The 23,701-nt window shown below is 37.2% G+C and overlaps 1 protein-coding gene across 3 annotated transcripts; it reads right to left on the minus strand.

Moving 5' to 3' along the window:
* Positions 1–7,149: 7,149 nt before the first annotated feature.
* LOC143890035 (dolichol-phosphate mannose synthase subunit 3-like) lies at positions 7,150–21,538 on the minus strand. Of its 3 annotated transcripts, XM_077394553.1 has the most exons (5): positions 21,370–21,538; positions 13,239–13,886; positions 13,045–13,149; positions 12,852–12,959; positions 11,157–11,647 (listed from the first exon to the last, which is right to left on the minus strand). In XM_077394553.1, exons 3-5 carry the CDS (start codon positions 13,144–13,146, stop codon positions 11,543–11,545), a joined length of 315 nt encoding a protein of 104 aa, XP_077250668.1. In that variant the 5' UTR covers positions 13,147–13,149; positions 13,239–13,886; positions 21,370–21,538; the 3' UTR covers positions 11,157–11,542. The 3 variants fall into 3 exon arrangements, with proteins under 3 accessions (XP_077250669.1, XP_077250668.1, XP_077250667.1); XM_077394554.1 differs by lacking the exons at positions 11,157–11,647; positions 13,239–13,886 and adding an exon at positions 7,150–7,487 and having other exon boundaries at positions 13,045–13,181; positions 21,370–21,522; XM_077394552.1 differs by lacking the exon at positions 13,239–13,886 and having other exon boundaries at positions 11,160–11,647; positions 13,045–13,181; positions 21,370–21,522.
* Between the last annotated feature and the right edge of the window lie 2,163 nt (positions 21,539–23,701).

Here is a 23,701-nt window from a genome sequence, read left to right on the forward strand (position 1 = left end):
ATTTTTACACCCTCTAAAACTCAAATCAAATGTATGAATTATCAAAACTCGTAAACATATAGCTTGTAAAGTATAAACCAAAGAAATTATGTTTAGTTGACAACTCCAGCCAAATCCCACTGGAAAAATTTTAATTTCAAAATGCACAAAATCTGTCTTTTTCTTCCTAAACTGAAATGTTGTAAAAATCACAACTCTTAAAACATTTTGAACTGGGCTTAGCTAAAGACATAAAAGTTGTTCGGTAAAACATTTGCAAAAAAATTTCATGTTGACACCTCTAGCCAGATCTTGCCGGAAAAGAAGCTTTTCCGATGTGATGCTTGAAATAGGGTTTCAAGTAAAAGTGAAATGTTAAACTTCGTGTATCTATTTGTAAACTCAAAACTGGGATAAGTCATAAACATAAAAGTTATTCTACATATTATTTATAGGAACTTTTATGTTAGTCCCTCTGGCCAAATCTCACCGGAGGTGACTCGAAAATATGAAAATCACCATTTAATGTCTTTAAAATTGTAGTTTAGTAAACCTGCTATAACTTTCTCAATTCAAAACCAAATCAGAAAACTTTATTTGTAATCACACTAGATGAAAAAGATCTACAACTTTGGAGTTAATTAAAATTGCTAAAAATGAGTGTATATCACACAGTAATCAAAAGGATCAAGAATGACAAGATTAAACTTACAAATTTCATAAAATTTCTTCTCTTTTTCCACTTCTTTGCAATAAAACTTTGGTTTCAGACAATTCCAAAGCCCAAATAAAATAACATATATTTTCTCCCATTTTTGCATGAATTTCTCTAGAATTTTCTCCATTTTCTCTTGATTTTATCATAATTAAAATGGATTTATAATCTTGCAGGAGAGAGATATGGCACTTGAATTTCCAAGTGTCACTCTCTTCTCTCTCTCTCTCCTAGCCATGCTAATATCTAATATCCAAAATGCCCTTAACTTTTAGAGTTGGCCTTTTATTATTTACACTTACGCCATTAGTGAAATTACCAAAATACCCCTCTAGATTAAATAATTAAAAAAGCAAATAATAAACACTAATCTCACTTAATTACTTAATCACTCTTATTCTCTAAATCACTTAGGATTAATGTAAACCCAAAACTTGGTCCTTTCAATCATCTCCGCCGGTGTTAGCTCATTTAGTTGTGGACGATTATTCCTCCTCTATCTCTCAACGACTGACACAGCTCTTGGATGTATGTTGCCACATGAAGACCCTGAAATAAGAAAGGAAATGCAAGTGTACTATCTCAGCAAGAAGATGTTAGAATACGAGCTAAAGTACACTCAGTTGGAGAAAACCTATCTAGCATTAGTATGGGTCACTCAAAGACTTAGGCACTACTTGCTATTATAGAAAGTTCTTCTCATATCTCGGATGGATCCATTGAAGTACCTGTTTGAAAAAACAACTCTTGTTGGCATAACAGCCCTCGGCTCCTATTACTATTAGAATTCTTGTCTTTCCTTCTCTTTCTTTTCTTCTCTTTCCACTTATGAGACTTATTTTCTACTTCTCCATAGTTATTTTGCTTTTCCATGTAATTAGATTTGCAAGGGAAATTTTTGATATTTCAAGTTATTAGGTGTTTTATGTTATTATGACTAATGGCCCTTGATTTTTAGATCATTGGATCTAAGATAATCAAGGAGAAAAATGAAGGATTTAATTTAAGATCGACGGTCAATCTAATGTGAATCAATGATCCCAACCCTCGAATTTATGATCTAACGATCCAAGGGTTCACATTTTAAGATTAATAAGGAAATTTAAATGGCGGTCATTACAACCAACGTTATGGGAGTTTGCGGATAATGTGAAATAAGAGGCATTAAAGGTACTGATTGCATAATTAAAAATAGAAAATGGGCTAAGGAAATTCCGCGGGTCAGATATTCATACAGACAAAAGGGGATGCGTCATTAAAGTCATTTCAATCTAATACATTCTGGGGCCTGATAAAGACAAATGATATATCCACACAGCAGTGAGTTTGCACGACGAAGCACTCTCCGAGGGCATGGCATATTTAATTTTTTGGTAAGAATCTTGACAGTAAAACCCCTCAAGCATTCCATTAAATTACTCTCAGGAAAACCCCTCTCGTACATGCTCTAGCGGTAGAGGCAATAAGTACCTTGTTGCCATGAGATGTAGGGTTCAAGAGAATGCAGAAATAATTGAAAGCCCTTCAAAAAAATAAAATATTACTCAAAGGAAAGAAAACTTCATAGAAGAATAGAATAAAAAACATGAGTTTTTATATGATGAAAGGCCTTAGAGTCCATTATTTTTCAGAAAGTACCGTACAGCCCACACCATAGGATGATCCAAACCATCCATAAGATGGGACACAACGCCCACACCATAGGATGATCCAAACCATCCATAACATGGGACACAACCTAAATAGGTTGTGCCCCAAAAATCATTTCCATAGGTTGATCCTAACCATCCGATCTATGGTCAACCCTCTAATGTGCAGTCCCTCTACAAATTTGACGGTAAGGAGCATATAATAAGCCTAATTGAAAGCTAATAAAAAATACATAGAAAGAGTATGATTATAGCAGCATAGGGATGGAGGGTAAATATAGATAAGGATTAGGGATGAACAAAAAATACATAGAAAGAATAGGATTGTAGCGGGTTAGGGATGAAGGGTAAATATAGATAAGGATTAGGGATGAAGTATAAGTGGAAAAGAAAGACTTCATGACTAGTTAGAATTACAAGTTTTAAGAATTTACAGTTTCACATGTTTTAGTCATGTATAGTTAATGTTAAGCTTTCTAGAAAGATCCACATAATTTTCGTTTAAAACTTAAGATGACTTTTTAAGTTTCAATTACACTCTTTTTATAAATGCCTCCTTCACTATTATGGATACGAGAATATTCTTTTTGGAAGAAATAATATCCTAAGTAGGAAACATACTATTAGTTAAGAGGAAACACATAGGAAGCATATCAGAAGCGTGCTTGCCCAAATTTGAGAAGCAAGAAGAACTTAAATTCCAAAGTGAGTTTCTAGAGAAACGAAGTTCCCATCCAATTAGGAAGTTTCTGTAAACGATGGAAATAACTAAACCATGGAACTTAAATTGCCTCTTTGAAATGATATGTTATAGAATGTATCTGGCAGGAATGCAAGGAAGATGCCTTTCTACTGAAAAGAGTAGAGTTTTAGAGATTCAGAATCATTGAACTTAAATTGCTCCGTGTTGGGTCATTGTATTATAGCGGAATGTTTATGCTTGCAGAACCAGAGTATGGTAATCACGCCCGACCCATCTCTCAAAAAACCTGCAACTTTTCTCCTTTGCTCTGTCTTCTAGTTTCTCAAATTCTAGTTCAATTTTTGAGAAAACCTTCAAAGCTCCATTAAGAAAAATTCGATCTTTCCAAAAAAGAAAAAAGAAAAAAAGAGTATGGTAGATATGCAGTGTGGGGCTCCTTGTTGCTGTGAAACTATTTTTTCCTTGGCTGTAATTGGTTGGGGGAAGAGTGCCCCTGCCTTTGTACTTGAAATAGTCTTATTAAAGTTACCTTTCCAAAAAACAAAAGAAAAATTGCTCCTTCATAGCATTAGTGAAAAGGGAATGCCTTGCTTGCAAGAGTAAGGTTTTAGAACCAGATGAACATATTTTTTTGTAATGGTATCAGATGAACTTAAATTGCTTATTCCATATGAACTCCTGTAGAATAAATGTAACATTGGCCAAAAGGAGATGCCAACCTGTTCAATCTTATTTGCAATGGTGACGGGTGATTAAGCTTTGGGTAAATCCTGACTGAACGCTCACTCATCTTGAATATTCTCTTCTCGAAAAACCTCTTTTAGAAGGAATTTAACAGCTGCACTTTTTGTGACCAACTAATATTACTTTAAATGAACAAAGCAGAGAAGTGGGTGTCACGACCAAACATTGGGTCAAATATATATATATATATATATATATATATATATATATATATATATATATGAGAGAACTGTTGGTGCGCTTAAGCTCACCATTTTTTTGGTGCGCTTAAGTTGTTATAGCGCCTCCCATTCATTTAAATGTTTGGGTCCCACTTAACAATGGGAGGCGTTATAGCAACTTAAGCGCACCAAAAAAATGGTGCGCTTAAGCTCACCAACAGTTCTCTCTCTCTCTCTCTCTCTCTCTCTCTCTCTCTCTCTCTCTCTCTATATATATATATATATATATATATATATATATATATATGAGGAAAGTGAAGCTACACCGCCGGCTTAAAATACAATGGGCGCACATTGTTTTGGTGATCCAAATAATTCATTTGATTGGCCCTCACATAGATAGGGTGTCCACCAAAAATCAGCTCCATAGGATCATCCCAGCCCTACGATTTGTGGAGGCAAAAATGAACGTGTAAAAATCTTCACAAATTTGTCCATTTTTGCCTCCACAGTTTGAAGGGTTGGGATGATCCTATTGAGCTGATTTTTGGTGGACACCCTATCTATGTGAGGGCCAATCAAATGAATTCTTTGGATCACCAAAACAATATGGGCCCATTGTATTTTAAGCCGGCGGTGTAGCTTCACTTTCCTCATATATATATATATATATATATCCCATTGTATTTTAAGCCGGCGGTGTAGCTTCACTTTTCTCATATATATATATATATATATATATATATATATATATATATGAGAAAAGTGAAGCTACACCGCCGGCTTAAAATACAATGGGCCCACATATATGAGGAAAGTGAAGCTACACCGCCGGCTTAAAATACAATGGGCCCACATTGTTTTGGTGATCCAAACCATTCATTTGATTGGCCCTCACATAGATAGGGTGTCCACCAAAAATCAGCTCCATAGGATCATCCCAACCCTTCAAACTGTGGAGGCAAAAATGGACAAATTTGTGAAGGTTTTTACACGTTCATTTTTGCCTCCACAAATCGTAGGGTTGGGATGATCCTATGGAGCTGATTTTTGGTGGACACCCTATCTATGTGAGGGCCAATCAAATGAATTCTTTGGATCACCAAAACAATGTGGGCCCATTGAATTTTAAGCCGGCGGTGTAGCGGTGTAGCTACACTTTCCTCTCTCTCTCTCTCTCTCTCTCTCTCTCTCTCTCTCTCTCTATATATATATATATATATATAGGAAACTGTTGGTGCGCTTAAGCTCACCAAACTTTTGGTGAGCTTAAGCGCCCCAATCACATGGGGGCCCACTTTGTTAGGTGATCCAAAGCATTCATTTTAAAGTCCCTTACATGGATAGGGGGTGTACCAAAAATCAGCTCCATAGGATCATCCTAACCCCTCCATTTGTGGAGGACAAAAATGCACAGACACAAATCTGCCCCATTTTTGTCCTCCACAAATGGAGGGGTTAGGATGATCCTATGGAGCTGATTTTTGATACACCCCCTATCTATGATAAGACCTTGCAAATGAATGGTTTGGATCACCACCAAACATGTGGGACCCACGTGATTGGGGAGCTTAAGCGCACCATAGGTTTGGTGCGCTTAAGCTCACCAACAGTTTTCTCATATATATATATATATATATATGAGATAGTGGTTTGTGTGTAGCTGCACAGTTAAGCTATCTGTGCATGGCTGCCACAAACCATGAGGGGAGGGCACATTTTTTGGGGGATCTAAAGCATTCATTTGGAAGGCCCTTTCATGGATAGGGTGTGTACCAAAAATCAGCCCTTTAGGATCATCCTAACCCTGCCATTGTGGACAGAAAAAATGCGCAGAAACAGTGTCTGTCCATTTTCCCCTCCAACTTTGATTAGGTTAGGATGATCCTACAGGGCTGATTTTTAGTACACATCCTATCCATGGAAGGGCCTTCCAAATGAATGCTTTGGATCCCTCCAAAAATGTAGCCCCCCCATGGTTTGTGGCAGCCATGCACAGATAAGCTATCTGTGTAGCTGCACACGAAATTGTTTCTAGTCCGGCCGACTAGAGATCATTCTCTAGTCCACCACCCAAAAACACATGGGTCCCACATATTTTGTGGTGATCTAAAGCATTCATTTGATAGGCCTCATCATAGATAGGATGTCCACAAAAATTCAGCTTCATAGGATCTTAACCCTTCGATTTGTGGAGTTAAAAAATGGACAGATTTGTGGCGGTTTATAGCCGTCCATTTTAAGCTCCACAAATCATAGGGTTGGGATGATCCTATGAAGCTAATTTCTTGTGGACAAGGTCTCTATGTCAGGCCCCATCAAATGAATGCTTTGCATCAACCAAATATGTGGGACCCAAGTGTTTTTGGTCGACTAGAAACACTTTCCTCATATATATATATATATATATATATATATATATATATATATATATATATATATATATATATAGAGAGAGAGAGAGAGAGAGAGAGAGAGAGAGAGAGGAAAGTGAAGCTACACCGCCTGTGTAGCTAACTTAGCTACACCGCCGGCTTAAAATACAATGGGCCCACATTGTTTTGGTGATCCAAAGAATTCATTTGATTGGCCCTCACATAGATAGGGTGTCCACCAAAAATCAGCTCCATAGGATCATCCCAACCCTACGATTTGTGGAGGCAAAAATGAACGTGTAAAAACCTTCAAAAATTTGTCCATTTTTGCCTCCACAGTTGGATCCATTTACACGTTCATTTTTGCCTCCACAAATCGTAGGGTTGGGATGATCCTATGGAGCTGATTTTTGGTGGACACCCTATCTATGTGAGGGCCAATCAAATGAATTCTTTGGATCACCAAAACAATGTGGGCCCATTGTATTTTAAGCCGGCGGTGTAGCTTCACTTTCCTCATATATATATATATATATATATATATATATATATATATACACAATTCGAGGGGAAAAACTAGAGATGGCGTACATATAATGATTTTATGAGAAAGCTGGGGTTGCGCATCTGACATTAAAATGTGACAGTTACATCTATTGCAACTGAAACATTGTTGAAACCCTTACAAAGATGTTTTTTTCAATGAATGAAATTTTATTAAAAAAAAGGGCAACTTGCCCAATGATTGATCGAAAGAAATACAATCGATAGAGCAAACGAAAAAAAAAATCAAAATCAAAACATGAACGTCACTACAAACATATCACGCTCAAACAGGCAAGTCTCCCTTACGAAGGCTTTAAGATACGTAGATTTCTTCCCTTGTATTACATGCAAAGTCTATAAACTAGATTAGGAATGCATAACTCTAACTCTGCCATAGTTGTAATGAAAGCCCATTCTCATTACTTACAGGAAATAGCAGTTCACGCCAAGGAGTGCCGGTGTATGATTCAACATGAAAGAATATCAAAGGCTACTTAGGCGGAAATGTCGCTTAGAGTTCCTTAGACTGGTCAGAGAATAGGAATTTGATCAACTTTAGTCAGAGCCCACATCAACATCTCTTCCCTTAAAGAATTCCTTGGCCTCTGCAATATCCTGCAGAGCAAAGTATTTCTAAAGATAGGATATTTAAAGGGATGCTCATATAAGTATCGAAGAAGAGATGCTCACGCTGAGAAATTTCAACAGAAGATGCAGTACTATAGAAAGGCACTATTCCCCTATTGTCCAAGCCAGCCACCCAGAAGTTATACAATATTCACTCTATTGGAGATGCATGGGCAGATAAGATAAGTAATTCCATGTCCACAAAAAAATCGCCATTCCAATTACCAAAATATAAAAAAGAAATGATACATAAGAAATGGCAAAACAAGATGAGTTGAGACAGTAAAATTCTCAAAACTCAGTATCACCCTCGCGTTCTCACCACGGTCAATGAAAAATATATGCCTCATAAAAACAAAGAAAACCCTTGATATGACTGATTTTTACAAGTATCAAGAGCTCAGTGAAACAAGGGAATAGGCCAGCTTTATAAAATTGAGGTATAATTACAAGAGGGAAATGATATCAGCACTCCCCATTTTTAACAGTAGAGCTTATCTCTTCATTTTACACTTTACTAATTAGATTTTAAAGGCTTTTAAAATTTCCAAAAGGCAACCAACAGCCAATCAAAAAGGTGTTAAACAAAGCAAGTATCGATGTCAACTCCCTTTAGAAAAAGGCAAGATATCAGCATATGCTTTTTATCGATAACAAAATCTAATAAACAAAGGCTACACAAATACAAATCATGGTAATTTTACAATAAATATCAGTTTATAATACAACATTCCTAGACCAATTTCTAGTCCCTAAGAGAATCCCTACCTCCCTCCCTCAGCTCATGAGTGAAGTATAACTTTGGGTGTTGGACTTACAAGGATATAAACAAGAGATATGTCTCTGAAGCAGAACTTCTGATACCCACTTACGAAAGTATATCTCAAGGAAGTAGGATTCTCTACTCAGAATGGGGAATCTTGATTCCCCGAAAATCAATTTGGAAAAGGGAATCTTCTCGATTCCCCGTTTTTGGGAATCTCGTTTCAGAAACGTGGGAAACGCGATTCCCACTCTATGGGAAGCACATTTCCTATCTACCCTCCTTGTCTCTTGCTAGTCCTCTTCTTTTCCTCTTCTTAGTATTTTACATGTAAAGTCATTTAAGAACTTAAGTTTTACATGTAAATAAGGGACTAACTCCCATTTGAATCTATTAAAAATAGTTTCAAGACCCAAATCTAAAAGTGCAAGCCCAAGGGTTCAACCCTATCCATGTTTTGATAATCCGCAAACTCAAATTGAATATATGATGCTAATGGATTTGCTAGTGTTGTTGTTTAGTCAGGTTTTATCAAATTCAACACTAGATTCAAAATGGAGGCTTGGAGGTGAACTACCGATGGTGACTCACTCATGGACTCAAATTGTTGGTTGATCAAGATTGATACAAGTCACATGAACCAAAGCAAACTAAAGAATTCACTTGCACATGCAGATTGGCCACAAGCATAGAGAAGAACCAATGCAAGTGATCCCTTCAAAGCACATGCAAAGTAGCCAATTCAAGTGAAGGTGCCACATGGACCGTCCAAAGCCATGCCAAGCCAATTCTTTGAAGATGTTGAAGCCATTACAATCCCAAGATGATAAGTGTTATGCTTAGATTGTTTTGGATATCATCTCAAGTTATTTTGCACACTTTCAAGGCATTTTCAAGGGGTTTTTCAAAGTGATTTTCAAAACATCTTTAGAACTTGAATTTTATTATTTAAAGTTTAAACAAGTTTTAAATGGGTATACAAACATTATTTGCAAAGGCCTAAACTTATGCCAAAAGCCCTTGATCGAATTGCACATTTTCAAGTGATTTTTGCACATTTTCAAGGGATTTCAAAGTGATTTTTAAAACTAACTTAAACACGTATAGAATCCTAGCAACAACCTATTCCATAGATATTTGGGCTGGAATTGACGAATCCATAAGAAGTGATCCCATTTTTTTCATCGGGTCCGGGTGATGACACTTTTTTAGTTAGGGATAGTAATGGGGACAGTTATTCCGTCTATTTTGATATTGAAAATCAGATTTTTGAGATTGACAATGATAGTTCTTTTCTGAGTGAATCTTGTTGTTGCATCGAAACATATAAATGTTGACTAATCTGGCTAACGTTGAACTTGGTAAAATGAAATGGTTGAATAATTGAAAAATGAGATTATTCAGGAATACACATTGAATGCTCCCATCCCATTTTTTTTTTAATTCAACTTTGATCTATGTTCCCATCCTACCTAATATCAAAAAGGTAAAAGATGTTTATTTCCATCCGCAATTTATACTCGATTCTTTTTCTTACAATTGGAAATCGAAAGGAATCTATGATTCATAGAAGAATCATTAGAACTCAGAAAGAAAAATTGGATCATATTGTATCCAACCTTATACCTTATACTCTTAAACAGAAGATTGTTAAAGAGAACAATCTTTGTTTTGATAGAAGCGGTCTGGGATTTCTCAGCTCACACAAGTTTTAAATGATGACAAAACTTTTTTGTGAAGCCAAAAAGTTATATTAAATTTCAAACCTAAATTTCAAAGTCTTCTTCTTAATGTTTTTCGAAGGTCTGCCAATCAGTTGAATACTCAAATAAACTCCAAATGAGCTGAAATTTGGCATGAACCTTCCTTTAATATCAAATGATATTCATAAAAAATTTGGGAAGCAAACTCATACGGGAGGTTAGTGTTTTTTGGCCAACCAAATCTTGGACCAGACTTCTAGCCCACCTGCTAAGACTAGTATATCCCTTAGTAGAAGGGTCAAATGATCTCCAAATGAGCTCAAATTTTGTATGCAACCTTCTCTATAATCAACCATTATATACAAAAAATTTGGGAAGAAAATTCATTCAATAGCATAGGAAAAAGCCAAACCAGATCATGGACCAGACTTCTGGTCGATCATCTGGTTGCTCCCTGGATGCAACCAGACGTCTGGTTTGGGAAAAATATAACCGTTGGGCAATGGCTATTTGATTTTTTAACGTGCAAAATTACCCTTTCGCCCTCCAACAGTCATATCTTGTTTGTGGCTATATATAGGTCATTTTAGACCTTCAAAAACAAAAGTTTTCAAGATCAAATCCTTACTTTTGAGCTAAAACTTTCAAATCTCTACACCCTTCTTCAAATTTTGAACTTGTGCATTTCCATGCTTGAAGAAGATCCCCTTAGGCTTTATTGTCTTTGTTATTGGAGAGATTGTGAGCTTTCATTGTTGTAATTCAAGCCTATTAAGTGTAGGTTCTTCATTTTCTTCATTCATTGTAAAGAGGGTTTACACTGTCACCCTTACAAAGTAAAGTAGAGGGTTTACACTTTCACCAAAGGAAAGTATAATTGTAAGAGGGTTTTACGCTTCAACCCTATTGAAAGGAGAAGCTTGCTTCTAAAAGAGTCTTACTCTTCGGCCCAAGAAAGGACAAGATTGTCGATTGTGAGGATCAAGATAATGGAACTCGCGCGCGGATGTGGAGTGTGGACATAGGACTTGCTCTGAACCAGGTAAATTCTTGTGTTCATTGTTGGTAATATCTTTCCTTATTCTCTTATAAATTAACAAAGGCTAGTTGAACTTTCAATTTCTAGGGTTTAACTCACATTGCAAATTCAAAATTTTGAATTAGACCCAATTCAACCCCCCCCCCCTTGTTTGCCTATTGGGATTTCAAAAAGGATAAAAAGTCAACTTTCCACTTCTAGTACAAAAATCGGAAAAAAAGGGTCAGGTCAAAATCTTACTTCCAAACGATGGGGTATTTTTCCTATTTTAAAAATTCACAAGTTCTATCATGTCCAAACATTATTAAATCTCGAAAGTCCAGTAAAAAAATATCGTAATTTGGTTTCTAAAAATCTCTTCTTATCAAAGGCACTGGTCAACGCACTGGTCAACAGACTGGTCAACACAGGCATTTCAGCTGATAGTGATTTTCCTTTAAGTAAATGTTGGATCTTTTAATAAAAACTATTTTTTTAAATATTTGGTTCATATAATTATTTCTTATATTTTTTAGTATTTTTTTTTTTTTTTAAATATTTAACTATAAAAAAAATTCTCCGACCCTTCCCGCTTCCCGCTTCCCACCCTCTTGAGAGCCTTCGCTCCCCGCTTTCGCCTCCTGCTCTGGCAACCTCGGTATATCTAAATTGCACAAGATCACGTTATATGGTCTGCTTTATAATCGAATGCAAAAACTAGATAATGAAAAATAAAATCCAATTTACAGAAAATGGAACATCTAACTTATCAAATGCACAAGTAGAATCAGCTTGCTATTAAAGCCAACTGCCCTAACCAAAATCAGTTTGTACGGTACAACAGAGAAATATCTTCCCTAGAGCATAAGAAACAATTACTTTTCTTGTCATTCAAAAAAAATTCAAGTACTTTTCTTTTCCTTTATGTTTGAAACATAACAGAATAATTTATTGAAAGCAAGAGAAAGGAGAGGTGTCGAGTGAATCAGTCAACTAGGAGAGGACAAAATAGTAAGAAGAGCGGTCGATTATCTCCCACTTAGAAGAACTCCCTATCAACAACCTCTTTAACTAAAACATCAGCAACTTCATTGGCACTACAAGAATATAGGAGAAAGAAATATCCCATCTCTACATATATTTCTAATATGTAATACAGACATTACGAGTAGACATTATTGTGCGGATGCACGAAAATATCCCAAAATCCATGTAAAGGACCCGTGGGTGGTACAAGGCCATGAGGTAATGAATGGACGCATGATCATTGAACAGGAATATGCATACGGCGCACTCATTACAGGGTGGTTCACAAATTGAATATGGAAAAGATGGGTAATTGACAGCTCTCTGGCAGGTCAATGCAAGACAGCAAAGACAATGAACAACTAGAATGGAAATATAGAGCTAAGAACGTATGCTTGCATTGTTAGTTTGATTGCATGTATGAAACTTTGCATTCAATGACATTTTTATGCAAGTGTGCTATACTACAATCAGTTCATAATATTTTTCTCTGTAAAGAAAAGAAATCTTCAGGTTGTAAGTACGACATGCTTGTCTAATTTTTTAATATTTCCTTTATCATCGCATCAAAGGTCAAAGTTTCTTTGGGAAGGGATAACGAGGGATTGATCAAGAGCATTACACACAAGAAGGCAAGCGCATATCCAAGTTTGGGGGAAGACAGCACTGCCAGTTTTTATGATAGTTTCACGAGAAGAAAAATGATGAATACTTTTTTTTTTTTTGAAAGATCAAAATACATTTTAAATAAAAGCCAATATGTTCGAATACAATAATGCTACAAATATTTGATACACAAAAGCTAAACTTAGAAAGGGTAAGTGAGTAAGCCAAAAAAATACCTTTTGCAACAACAATGCTTCTTGAGGACATGTTGGGAAAAACATCAGACCAACCCCAACCATTAAAAGACCATAGCATCCTAGGGATACCACAAAGTAGACTGGCATCTGGTAAGAAAAATAAATAGAGTAAAATATTATGCCATGACAAGTGAACCAATTTAATCTAGATAAACCAAGAATGGAAACTCACCAGCCAAGTGTACTTGCGCGAGACCACAGATGTCTCCAAAAGTCCAATCCAAAAGGCAGAGATGGCCACAAGCAATGCCATAATCTTTAGAATATGCTTCATTTGGTTTTTAGCGTAGGATGTTTCTAAATTTCCTCCTACAGGAGAAAAAAATGGAAAACAACTTACTCAACAAAGCATTTGTCCCAAACTAGTTGGGGTAGACTAAATGAATCCCTTAGAAAAAATTCATGAAGAATGTGAAAGGAATCTATCCGGCTCTAATCCTGGCTCTAGTTGGGTTCTTCTACGTGGATCGTTTTCTTCCATTCTATCTTATCCAAGGTCATGTTCTCTGTTATGTTCCTAGCTATCAAGTCTTTCCTCACTGTTTCTACCCAAGTTGTTTTCGGTCTGCCCCTACCTCTTTTTACTCCATCAATTTAGCACGAGTCGCCTCTTCTCACCGGAGCATCCAAAGGCCTACGTTGGATATGTCCAAACCATCTTAAGCGGTGCTCTCTCATCTTCTCCTCAATTGGTGCTACCCCCAACTTTTTACGAATGTCTTCATTTTTAATTCTATCTAACCTTGTGTGGCCGCACATCCATCTAAGCATTCGCATCTCCGCTACACTCATTTTATGCAAATGCTGCTTCTTGGTGGCCAAACATTCTGAGTGGTACAGCATGGAAAACAACTTAAATTTAAAAAAAAAATCCCTAAAAACGCAATGCAAGCTGTTGTGTGGTTGAACGGGAGCTCGACTCAAGATGTGGTTGAGTGTAGATCTAAATATGAGAGATAGACCCACCACCACCACTGATCTTCCCAACGATGCAAGATAGAGAGGATCTTCAACCTGCCGAAGCAAGCTAAATTCAAGATGATCCGTGGTTGAATGTATAAGAATATATAACAAATAGACCTAACACCATTGGTTGTCACTCCACCAATGCAAGATCTATAGAAGAAAGGGTGTGTGTTCGGATAGAGTAAATTTTTTGGGGAAGTTAAAAGTCAATAAGTATCAGTGACCACCAATAAATACAGATAATTCAGAAGGTATGCACAATTACACATTTATCATTATTATTTATCTTAATAACAGCGCCAAAGCCCATTACCTACCGGTCAGCAAACTTTATCAAGGCATAAAACATACAAAACAAAGAAGGAATTGAGCTGACAGAAAACAACAATACAATAACAAGGCAAAATCAAAACAGCAAAAGGAAATGCAACATAGGGAGATCTTGTTCTTCCTACACCTTATTGTTATAAAAAACAATGTTGCACCAAAGCACATCTGCTCCCTAACCTAATTTCCGCTCTTATTTACCACAAGAGATCCCTACTATGCAGTTTAAGGTTCAAAATACTAAGTACACCACACTTCATGGGTAATTTAAAGGTGTGGCATATCGATAAGTGTGATACTTCATTCCTTTTCCGTTTTTTAAAGATGGATAAGCATGATTCTCCCACCAAAATATAAATAGCCTGCCTTCCATTCGGCAAGCCTCTTACCCAAGCTTGGAGATTTGCAGCATCCTTTGAGTAAGTGATCTGCTTTCTTCTTTGATTTATCTTTGAAATCTCGTCGAGTGCAAGACTCTATGCCTTCGATGTGATTTAATCATGTCGATTGCAAGATCAAGTGAAGATCTGTACGTCATTCTTCCATCTTGAAAATCCATTTCAATTTGTAATAGTAAATCTATTCTACTCGTTTCCGATTTACTTCCATAGTTCGAATAAATAAAAATATCAGATCTGCTTGTTATTTTCCTAACCTCCAAGTTTAGTTCAGTTTACTCAATATTCTATCCTAGTTCTTCAAGTACGGGTCATTTTCTGTTTGTGTTTGCAATCCTCAAATTCAGTTCATTCGAAACAGTAACATGCAGATTAGATTGCATCATTGTTGTTAGTCTCAGATCTGATTTGAGTTCAGTCCAGATTAGTTTCCATTAGAGTTCAAAACAAGAAAATTTAGTCGACTGCTCTCTACTGTTTCCAGATTCCGTGTTTGCAAGATACATATTGTTTCTATTAGATTTAGGGCAGTGATAAATTCACCCCTTTGAAAGAAGAATACACCCCCTTATTTCTGTTAAAGGGGGTGTATTCTTTCAAGGGGGTGAATTTATCACTGCCCTAGATTTATCGTGTTGCATACTTTTTTCAATTGCTAAATCATATTTCACTGAATATATTCCTAATAAATCTGATCAGTATTACAGAACCTATCAACTGATCGTATTCCTTGATCCTTTGTATCCAATTAAAATGAAACTATCTGAGTAAAACTCAAATCTGATTACTTTTGAATTATAACTCAATTGCTAAATCATATTTGACTGAATATTGACGAAAGTTCATCACCATGTCTGGTGATATTCCTAATAGATCTGATCAGTATAACAGAACCTATCAACTGATCGTATTCCTTGATCCTTTGTATCCAATTGAAATGAAACTATCTGAGTAAAACTGTAAAACTCTAATCTCTTTGAATTACAAAATTGAAAATTCAGCTTTGAGTTCAGATTCTGATCCACATCAGTTGCAAAACAAACAAATCCCTAGCAAAGCAACCTATGAATGAGCCAACATCATCAGAACAACTGTAGCACTCTCTAGCAGCAATCCCTGTGCCATAGGTCGAGTCGACTACGAATTGCTTTCGCCACATTTTGCCGTGTATCTGCATTTTTAAAACTTACACATTCCTCCCAAATAACGGTTTTAAATTTTCACCAAAACTGACACGAAATGACCAAAATATTTCCATTTCCATCCCTACTAAAATGCATATTAAAATCAAAATGCATACCAAAACCAAAATCGCAAGTGTATAATTATGTGTTACATGAATTACATGTGAAATGTGGCATGTCCTGGATTATAGAACATGCTCGACAAGGAATTTCAGCAGGTGCTTGATGTTGTTAAACCATTATGGATGACTGTATTGTTTATGTGATGATTTCTAAGTGTGTACTTGTGGTTATTCTAGAATTTCCAAAAGTTTCATCTTAAAATTCTATCATTTGTATATTTTTTTTTGAAAATTGACAATTTTATTGATACAATGAAGATTACATTGGGGACCAGTGGTCCCTACTTGCATTACATAGAATCAATTAAGGGTGACTAGGAGCATGCTCCTAGACCAGTAAAAAGCCAAAAAAAGATCTTCTGGGTCAACCACTACAACGAGTTCTATACTTCCATGCGCTGCCACCCTGCCAAATACCTATTTCACTTCCCTTTCGAATTCTTCATCTCCTACCGCAGCTGAAAATGCCTTTACCATTCCCCCTTCCTTTTCTTTACACTGCACAATGATTCTCATTTGAAAGTGCCATATTTGTAGACCCCATCAAATCAAAGTTATGACTGCCATGTTACTCAGACTACTCCACCACTTTGTAGCCGACTAATTCAAAATTTAAAAAATCCCGCTCAAAGTCCTAAAGCTATTGTGCGTCTCTAACCGTGCACGATAGCCAATCCATCGAATCCGATCATTGGCGGCCTCCACCTTACGCCACCGCCCGTTCCGGGGTGTCCCCCCATTAAACCTCCAAGCCAAAAACCCTAATCTAACCCTAGAGACCACCATTTTTTACCCTAATTTCTTCCCCTTCAGCTTCACCAGAACCTAAAATCCAAATCCTACCTTTATTTTCACCTAATCCTAGAGCCCACCATTGATCACCCTAATCCTACCCTTCAAGCCCCAACCTTGCACCTCCATCAAACCCCATCTTTACCCTCCACATCCAACCTCTTCAATTTTACCCCCGAATCCGGCCACCCTTTTTCACACTCCGGCCATGTCCACGACTCCTGACAACTCATCAGCCCACTTTCTCCCTCCACCCATCCCAGATCCGATCCTTGCCCCAATAAATCCGGCCCACTAGGACTCAGATCCGGCCATGTCGCACCTCCAGCCACCATTGTTGCATCCCCTGCGAGATCTGCTCAACTCCCTTGCCCACCAAGGGAGTGAAATGGAAAGATCAAAAAATAGGAAAGATAGATCTAAGAGAAAGAGATACCAAAGAGGAAGAAAGAGGGGGGAGGAGAAGCAGAAAGAGAGAGAAAATGAAGAGATCAGAAAAGTGAAAGAAAAAAGAGATATCAGGAAAGAAGAAAGGGAAATCGATCGAAGAGAGAAAGATCAGCGAGAGATGGGGGACAAAAAGAACAGAGAGAGAGAGACGGAAGAGAAGAGAGAGAGACGGGAGAGAGAAGAGAGAGAGATACGAAATAGGGAAGAGAGAGAGACGAAATAGGGAAGAGAGAGAGACGGGAGATAGAGAGAGAGAGAGACGAGAGAGAGAGCGACGAAATAGGGATGGGAGAGAGAGACAGAGAGAGACGAAATTGGGATGAGAGAGAGAGAGAGAGCAGGGAAGAAAACGCCTCCCTCCCTAGGGTTTCCATCGACCTAGGGAGGGAGCACCAAAATCGCCTAAAAAATCGCCAACCATTTCTATTATTTGTATATGCTTCCATGTATTTCTGTGATTTTACAGTATTTCCACTAAATTTTTCAATCGAAACCGAAACAACCAAAACCAAAACCGAAATTTAAAACCTTGATTTAAACAACTTGTAGAGGTATCCAAAGAGGCCTATGTAGAGAAGTGGCAATGAGATCCATTAATGACTAGATCTTTCGTGTTATTTGATGAAATTAGCTTGTAGAGCTATCCAAAGAGGCCTATGCAGAGAAGTGGCAATGAGCTACATGAATAAGCGGATCTTTCATGCTATTTATTGCATTTGAGACTTTTCATATAATCTTATATGCAAATGGCTTTAAAATTAATTATGATTATTAGCAAATAATGGTTATAATAGTTTTATCATTACATATGGTTATAATAGCGTTAGAAATGACATATAGCTAGTGGCTTCCAGGAGACCTTATTGTCCTAATCACAAAAAAGGATTAAATCAGAATAATCTCATCTTTGGTGACATCCAAAGATGTTCATAGACCGCAGACCGACAACATAAGCAGAGTTGTTTTGGATTTTGACGAAAAATGCAGGAACTCTTACCTACATTAGATTATCAGTGGACTCTAAAACAAACAAATCCCGAGAAAAGCAACCTATCATTGAGCCAATATCATCAGTACAACCATAACAGGCTCTATTGGCACCGCTATGCCTTCAAGTAAACATAACAGTACTTCAGAGTCGGCTAACCCAATGTTTTAAAAAGCGGATGTCGGTCAGAATGAGGCCAAGGCAAATCCTAGTCGACTAGGCATTGTTAGAAGGGTTGTAACCCCCAGGCAAAATCGCTACACGTAGCGGAACTAGAAATAGCGTATAACAAAAATCTTCTTCGATTTTGCCCTTAAGCCCATGAATTCTAGGGTCTAAATGATCTGATGGTGAGGATTTAAAATATAAAATATAAATTTACCATCCTTACAGCTGTAGCGAAACAGTCTGCGTTATCTACTACTCGAACTGCTACGAAAGATCTAATCGCCGCAGCACCTCAAGTTGAATCGATGGATTCCTTTGTATTGCACAAAGGTATGGAGAACAACTTTTATTCTCTGATGTGGTCTGATCTAAATCAGTACCAAAGGATGGGAAATCAAATTTTTCTTGATGGAGCTTTGAAGGTTTTCTCAAAAATATAACTAGAATTTGAGAAACTAGAAGAGAGAGCAAAGGAGAAAAGTTGCAGGGTTTTGGAGAGATGGGTCGGGCATGATTTCCAGCTTAGGATATTCAATAGAAAACGTCCCCAATTACTTTTATAGCTGTTGTGTTTCTATTTTTTTTTTAAATTCCTAAAAGTTCTCACTTCAATTCAATTGCAATTGTAAAACTAGCTAACTTTTCCATTTAAAATAGAAACCAAAACATTTGGGAACTAATTAAAAAGGCATGGACGTTATTCCATTCTCAAAGTGGTGTGTTTCCAATTGCAAAATGTGAGTTGCGTTTTCGGTTAAAAACAATTCCTAAAAGATCAACTGAAAGATCTCCTAAAGAATCTCCAACAAACTCTCTTTCTTTTATTTATTAATCGCTTCTCCTATTTTCTCTCCAACAAGATGGACCCGGGAAATTATTTAATTTAAATCAAATCCAAATTAGATTGGAATCCCACATGAGGCGTTTTTGCATTGGGGCTCACCCAATTTTGTCCTATGTGGATTTCCACTTTGATTTCCAATTGAATAAAAATTCCTATTTAATTCTCCAATTAAATAAATTAAAAATCCTCCCATCCAATGGGATTAAGGTTCCATCCAATAATCTACAATTCCCAAAATATCCCTTTAGTTAACAATTAACTAATTTGGTATTCCAAACGTGTTCCATAGTGTATATACACCAACAGAACTATAAAAACCTTTCCATTTGCATCAAATGCGACGAAACTAGTTTTTCCGTGCAATCCAATAAATGCGGGACCCCTATCCAAAGGATATGAATGGGTAATTCGAGTTGTCGGTGGGATATTTATAGGGATTCAACAGTCGATCCTGCAGAACCTAATGATAGCCCCCACTGCAACTTACTCTGTAGTCAAAACTACAAATCGCATTGGATCTACTGAATCACATTTGCGAGCAGTAATCCTGAAGATAGTCTCCATCGAGCAGTAATCCTGAAGATAACTGTCAAATCATCATACCCCTAATCACATTTAATATGTGCAAGTCCATTCTCCTTTCTACATCTACTGAATTAGGTCCTACGGAGGGTGGACATTGTTTACACTCTGGGCCCACTCACAGTATACCTTTCAGTCAAGCAGTTTTGGCTCGCAAATGCATTTGCTAAAATCATTTCAGAATAATATTTTGTAAAACATTTGATAAACCTTTTTATCAAATCCACATAGCCAGGTAATTTTATAGGCCTACCGCCGACCAAAACAGTAGATGTTGTCCAAAAAATTGGGTAGAGAATTCCATGTCGGGTATCAAAGGACATGTAAAGTGTCCTCTTTGGTAGAATAGCCTTAATATCTCATGTCCACAGGTTATTCTAATTTGATCATCTTCAGTGCGTGATCCCATCGTCGCACCAACTCTTCTTGCTTAGAGTCCACTACCCAAGTGACTGAGATAAACCACTCCACGTGCATGTAGGCAAGACTGGTGCTGGTTGTGTACATGAGGAGATGTCCAATCTTGAGCCCAACCAGAAACCTTTAGGAGCCATTTGGATATGCGGATTTTAGAATCCAAGTTTTAGTTTGAAAACAGTGTAAAAGAGGGTTCATGATCAAGTTGTTGCATGCTGTCCTGACAGCGTTTCTTGGATTTTAAATAAGAAATCCAGGTTTTAGAAATCTCTCCCACATCCTGAGATTTCTAAAACCTGAAAACATGGGATGATATCCTGCTCTCTCGCTGACTGAAAGAAGGGCGAGAAATCTGAAAATGACGGCTGGTTTGCTTTTTCTCTTGTCTCCCACGTACGATTTTGAGTAAATCCAAGATTCTAAAATCCGCATATGCAAACAGCCCCTTCAAGTCTGCAAAGAACCAAAATTCCATATCTCCGTGCTCCTTAGGGTCTGTGCATCCTTAAGAATGGTATTACTAATTTGCTCCCTAGGGACAAATATGTGTCGAATAAAATAGGCACATCTCACATATTTAATAAACAATCCCATAAATGTCATGACATTAAACTTTTATTGATAAATTAGCAAAGTACACTAGTTTTTAGGGCACTAACTCTAACAGGCATGACGCAGCTGAGTACTCGGTTGATGTGGTCATTAGTCGGAAGAGTCAAATGAGTTTTGATTGACTTTGAACGGCAAACACGGACTTGGGGAAGATAGCGGCCAAGGTAAAAGGGAGTCTACTCGGGGGAGCCTACGATGACGTGGAGGAGTTTTGAAACTATGAGTAAACCACAAGACCATCAACAAGCGCATGTCATTTATTTAAAAAGATTTTTTTGTAAGTTAAATAAATGATAAAGAGTGTGCATTGTGAATTGAATGAATGAGTGAATTCTGAACTAGTTCCCGAGTCTGGCACTTTATTTCCCCTTAAAAAGGGAAGAGGAAACATTTTCCTTAATTATTTGCCGATGTTTATTGCTCCTGCAACCTACTCCTATTCAGATTTCAAAGAGGTCACTAAAAGTGAAATCACAAAACATAAGAAGAGATCATTTAGTGAAACAGATATTGGGCGTCTTCAAATGACCCTCTTGCATAAAATTAGATATATCTGGGCATTGATAATATATGGTCGAGAATAGGTCTCATGGCATGACTTTGTCTCAAAAACTGTATTCATGGGGAAAATTCATTAGAAAACATACCTTGAAGCAGTAGCCGAAGACGAGAGAGAAAGTAGAGGGGCGCAAGGTCCTTCGTTTCGTGGAGACCCTGCAATCACAGAGAATGAGAGAGGAGATGTTTACAAGAAAGTCACATTTTATGGTCCTTCCTATACTCTTTTTTAGTTGGGAAAATTACATTTACACTCCGTCTAGTTTCTGACATATCCACTTCCACCCGTATAGTTTAAAACGTGACAAATAAACCCCTGTAATTTCAATTTGTATAAGGTAGGCCCTCTCAGTTGACGGTTCGTCCACAGATTGAAGGGTTAGGATGATCTGATGGAGCTGATTTTTTAGGCACACCCTATCTATATCAGGACCCATCAAATGAACGCTTTGGATCATCCAAATAATGTGGGCCCATACCCGAATCCAAACACTACCAAAAAATCATCCAAATAATGTGCGCCCACATTGTTTGGATGATCCAAAGCGTTCAATTGATGGGCCTTGACATAGATAGGGTGTACCCAAAAAATCAGCTCCATCAGATCATCCTAACCCTTCAATCTGTGGACCAACCTTCAACTGAAGGGGCCTACCTTAAAAAAATTGAAACTACAGGGGTGTATTTGTCACGTTTTAAACTATTGGGGTGGAAGTGGATGTGTAAGAAACTAGAGGGGGTGTAAATGTAATTTTCCCTTTTTTTAGTTTGGATACAAGAATTTTATAATCAAGGATGTTTCATTCCTTGATTTTTTCAAGCTAAAACCGGATTTTATAAGTTAAAAGTTAAAGAGGAATTCTAGACTGAAGAGAGTCCTTTCAAAACAGAGGTGAAAGGGCTCTCCTATTGGCTGCACATCACCATCATGCATTAATAACGGCTGAAAAGTCAAACATGATGATGATGTGCAGCCAATGGGGGAGCCCTTTCATCTCTTTTTTTGCAAGGGCTCCCTTCAGTTTGGACTTCCTGAAAGTTTTTGGCGAAATTTCGGTATTTTGTCCTGGACCGTAATTTAAAACTGAAACCTAAATTTAAAAACTTCGGCCGAAATTATAAGATTTTCACCGAAATTTCCACCTAAACCGAAATTGCCACCGAATTTTGCACCAAAACTTCGTTTTCAGCTGAGGCTAAAATCGAAACCGAAATTTCAATCCATGGTTAAAACCTGGATATTACAAGCTAAAACCGGTTTTTATAAGTTAAAACCTGGATTTTGCAACTAAACACCCAGCATGTGCATTTTCAGGATTGTAAAATCCAGGTTTTAGGTTATAAAACCAAGGTTTGGGCTTATAAAATCTAGGTGTTAACTTGTAAAATCTAGGATTTTGCAATCTTGGATTATAAAATCCATGTATCCAACAACTAGAGAGAAGTTAGCCGACGATTGTCTCTTAGGCTCTATTCACTTGTTTTCCCGGGAAAGGAAAAGAAATGTTTCCAGGGAATATGACGTGGCATTAAGAAAAGAAATCCAGGGAATCTGTTCGGGAAAAGGTTTCCCTGGACTGTTTCTGGACTGTTCGCTTGCGCAGGAAAAGATTTTCAGGGAAACTGCTTGCCCTTCTTTTTGCACTAGTTTTCCCGGGAAACGAAATCTGAGTGTTTTTGGTCGGAAATGAAATCCCTAAAGGGGGGGAAATGGGCTTTTCCATGTCATTTTTTGACTTATTGTAGAAATTCCACATGTGTAATTCTATTTTCCTTGGAAAGCAAGTGAACACCAGAATTCTGTCTCGTCAAGGTCTTGTCAAGGAAAAAAGAGGCTGTTTTCCAGGGATTTGCTTTCCCGGGAACGCAAGTGAACGGAGCCTTAGAATAAAGTCCATTGTATGCTCTTCATCAAAACCACATTTATTGACCCCTACTTCTGTCTCGTTCATGTGATCAGATCCATGGATCCAAACAAAAGGCTAGCTAGATGGCGCTGAGAATACCTTAATCGGATGATCCTAGGCCACTGATCCATCAAACCTTGTTTAGGATTATGAGAAGAAAAGATACACTGCTGATTTTTGCAGCCTGTTTGGATCATAGGAAAAACATTTATTGAGTAAAAAAATTTCTTAAGATTTTTTTGATTTCCACAATTTAGATGAAAATGATAAATTTTGGGGATATCATTACATTTAGGACCATGTAAATAAAACTTCAACTGTGTTGGTTCAAGTCACTTTTTTCTCATGTAATCAAACAATTGAAAAGCATGAAAATTTGGAAAAGTTTTTCTTTTCCAAACTTTTCCACAAAGTTCTTGTCGTAGTTTTAAAATTCCACCGCGTCCGCATTGACTCCCCCGAATTAAATCCCTTTTACTTTGGCCGAGTTCCGTGTTTTGCCCTACAGAGTAAA

The sequence above is a fragment of the Tasmannia lanceolata genome, unplaced genomic scaffold, assembly GCF_043159265.1.
Source record: "Tasmannia lanceolata isolate RefF3 unplaced genomic scaffold, GAP_Taslan_0.1 ptg000013l, whole genome shotgun sequence".
In the NCBI taxonomy this organism is placed as follows: domain Eukaryota; kingdom Viridiplantae; phylum Streptophyta; class Magnoliopsida; order Canellales; family Winteraceae; genus Tasmannia; species Tasmannia lanceolata.

Excerpts from the sequence above, each read along its gene's own strand:
- LOC143890035 (XM_077394553.1), bottom strand. The coding sequence starts at position 13,146 with ATGAAGCATATTCTAAAGATTATGGCATTGCTTGTGGCCATCTCTGCC. Across the intron at positions 12,960-13,044 it reads CGCGCAAGTACACTTGGCTG|ATGCCAGTCTACTTTGTGGT; the intron begins GTGAGTTTCCAT and ends TTTTCTTACCAG. Across the intron at positions 11,648-12,851 it reads AAGCATTGTTGTTGCAAAAG|ATATACCGAGGTTGCCAGAG; the intron begins GTATTTTTTTGG and ends TGTGCAATTTAG.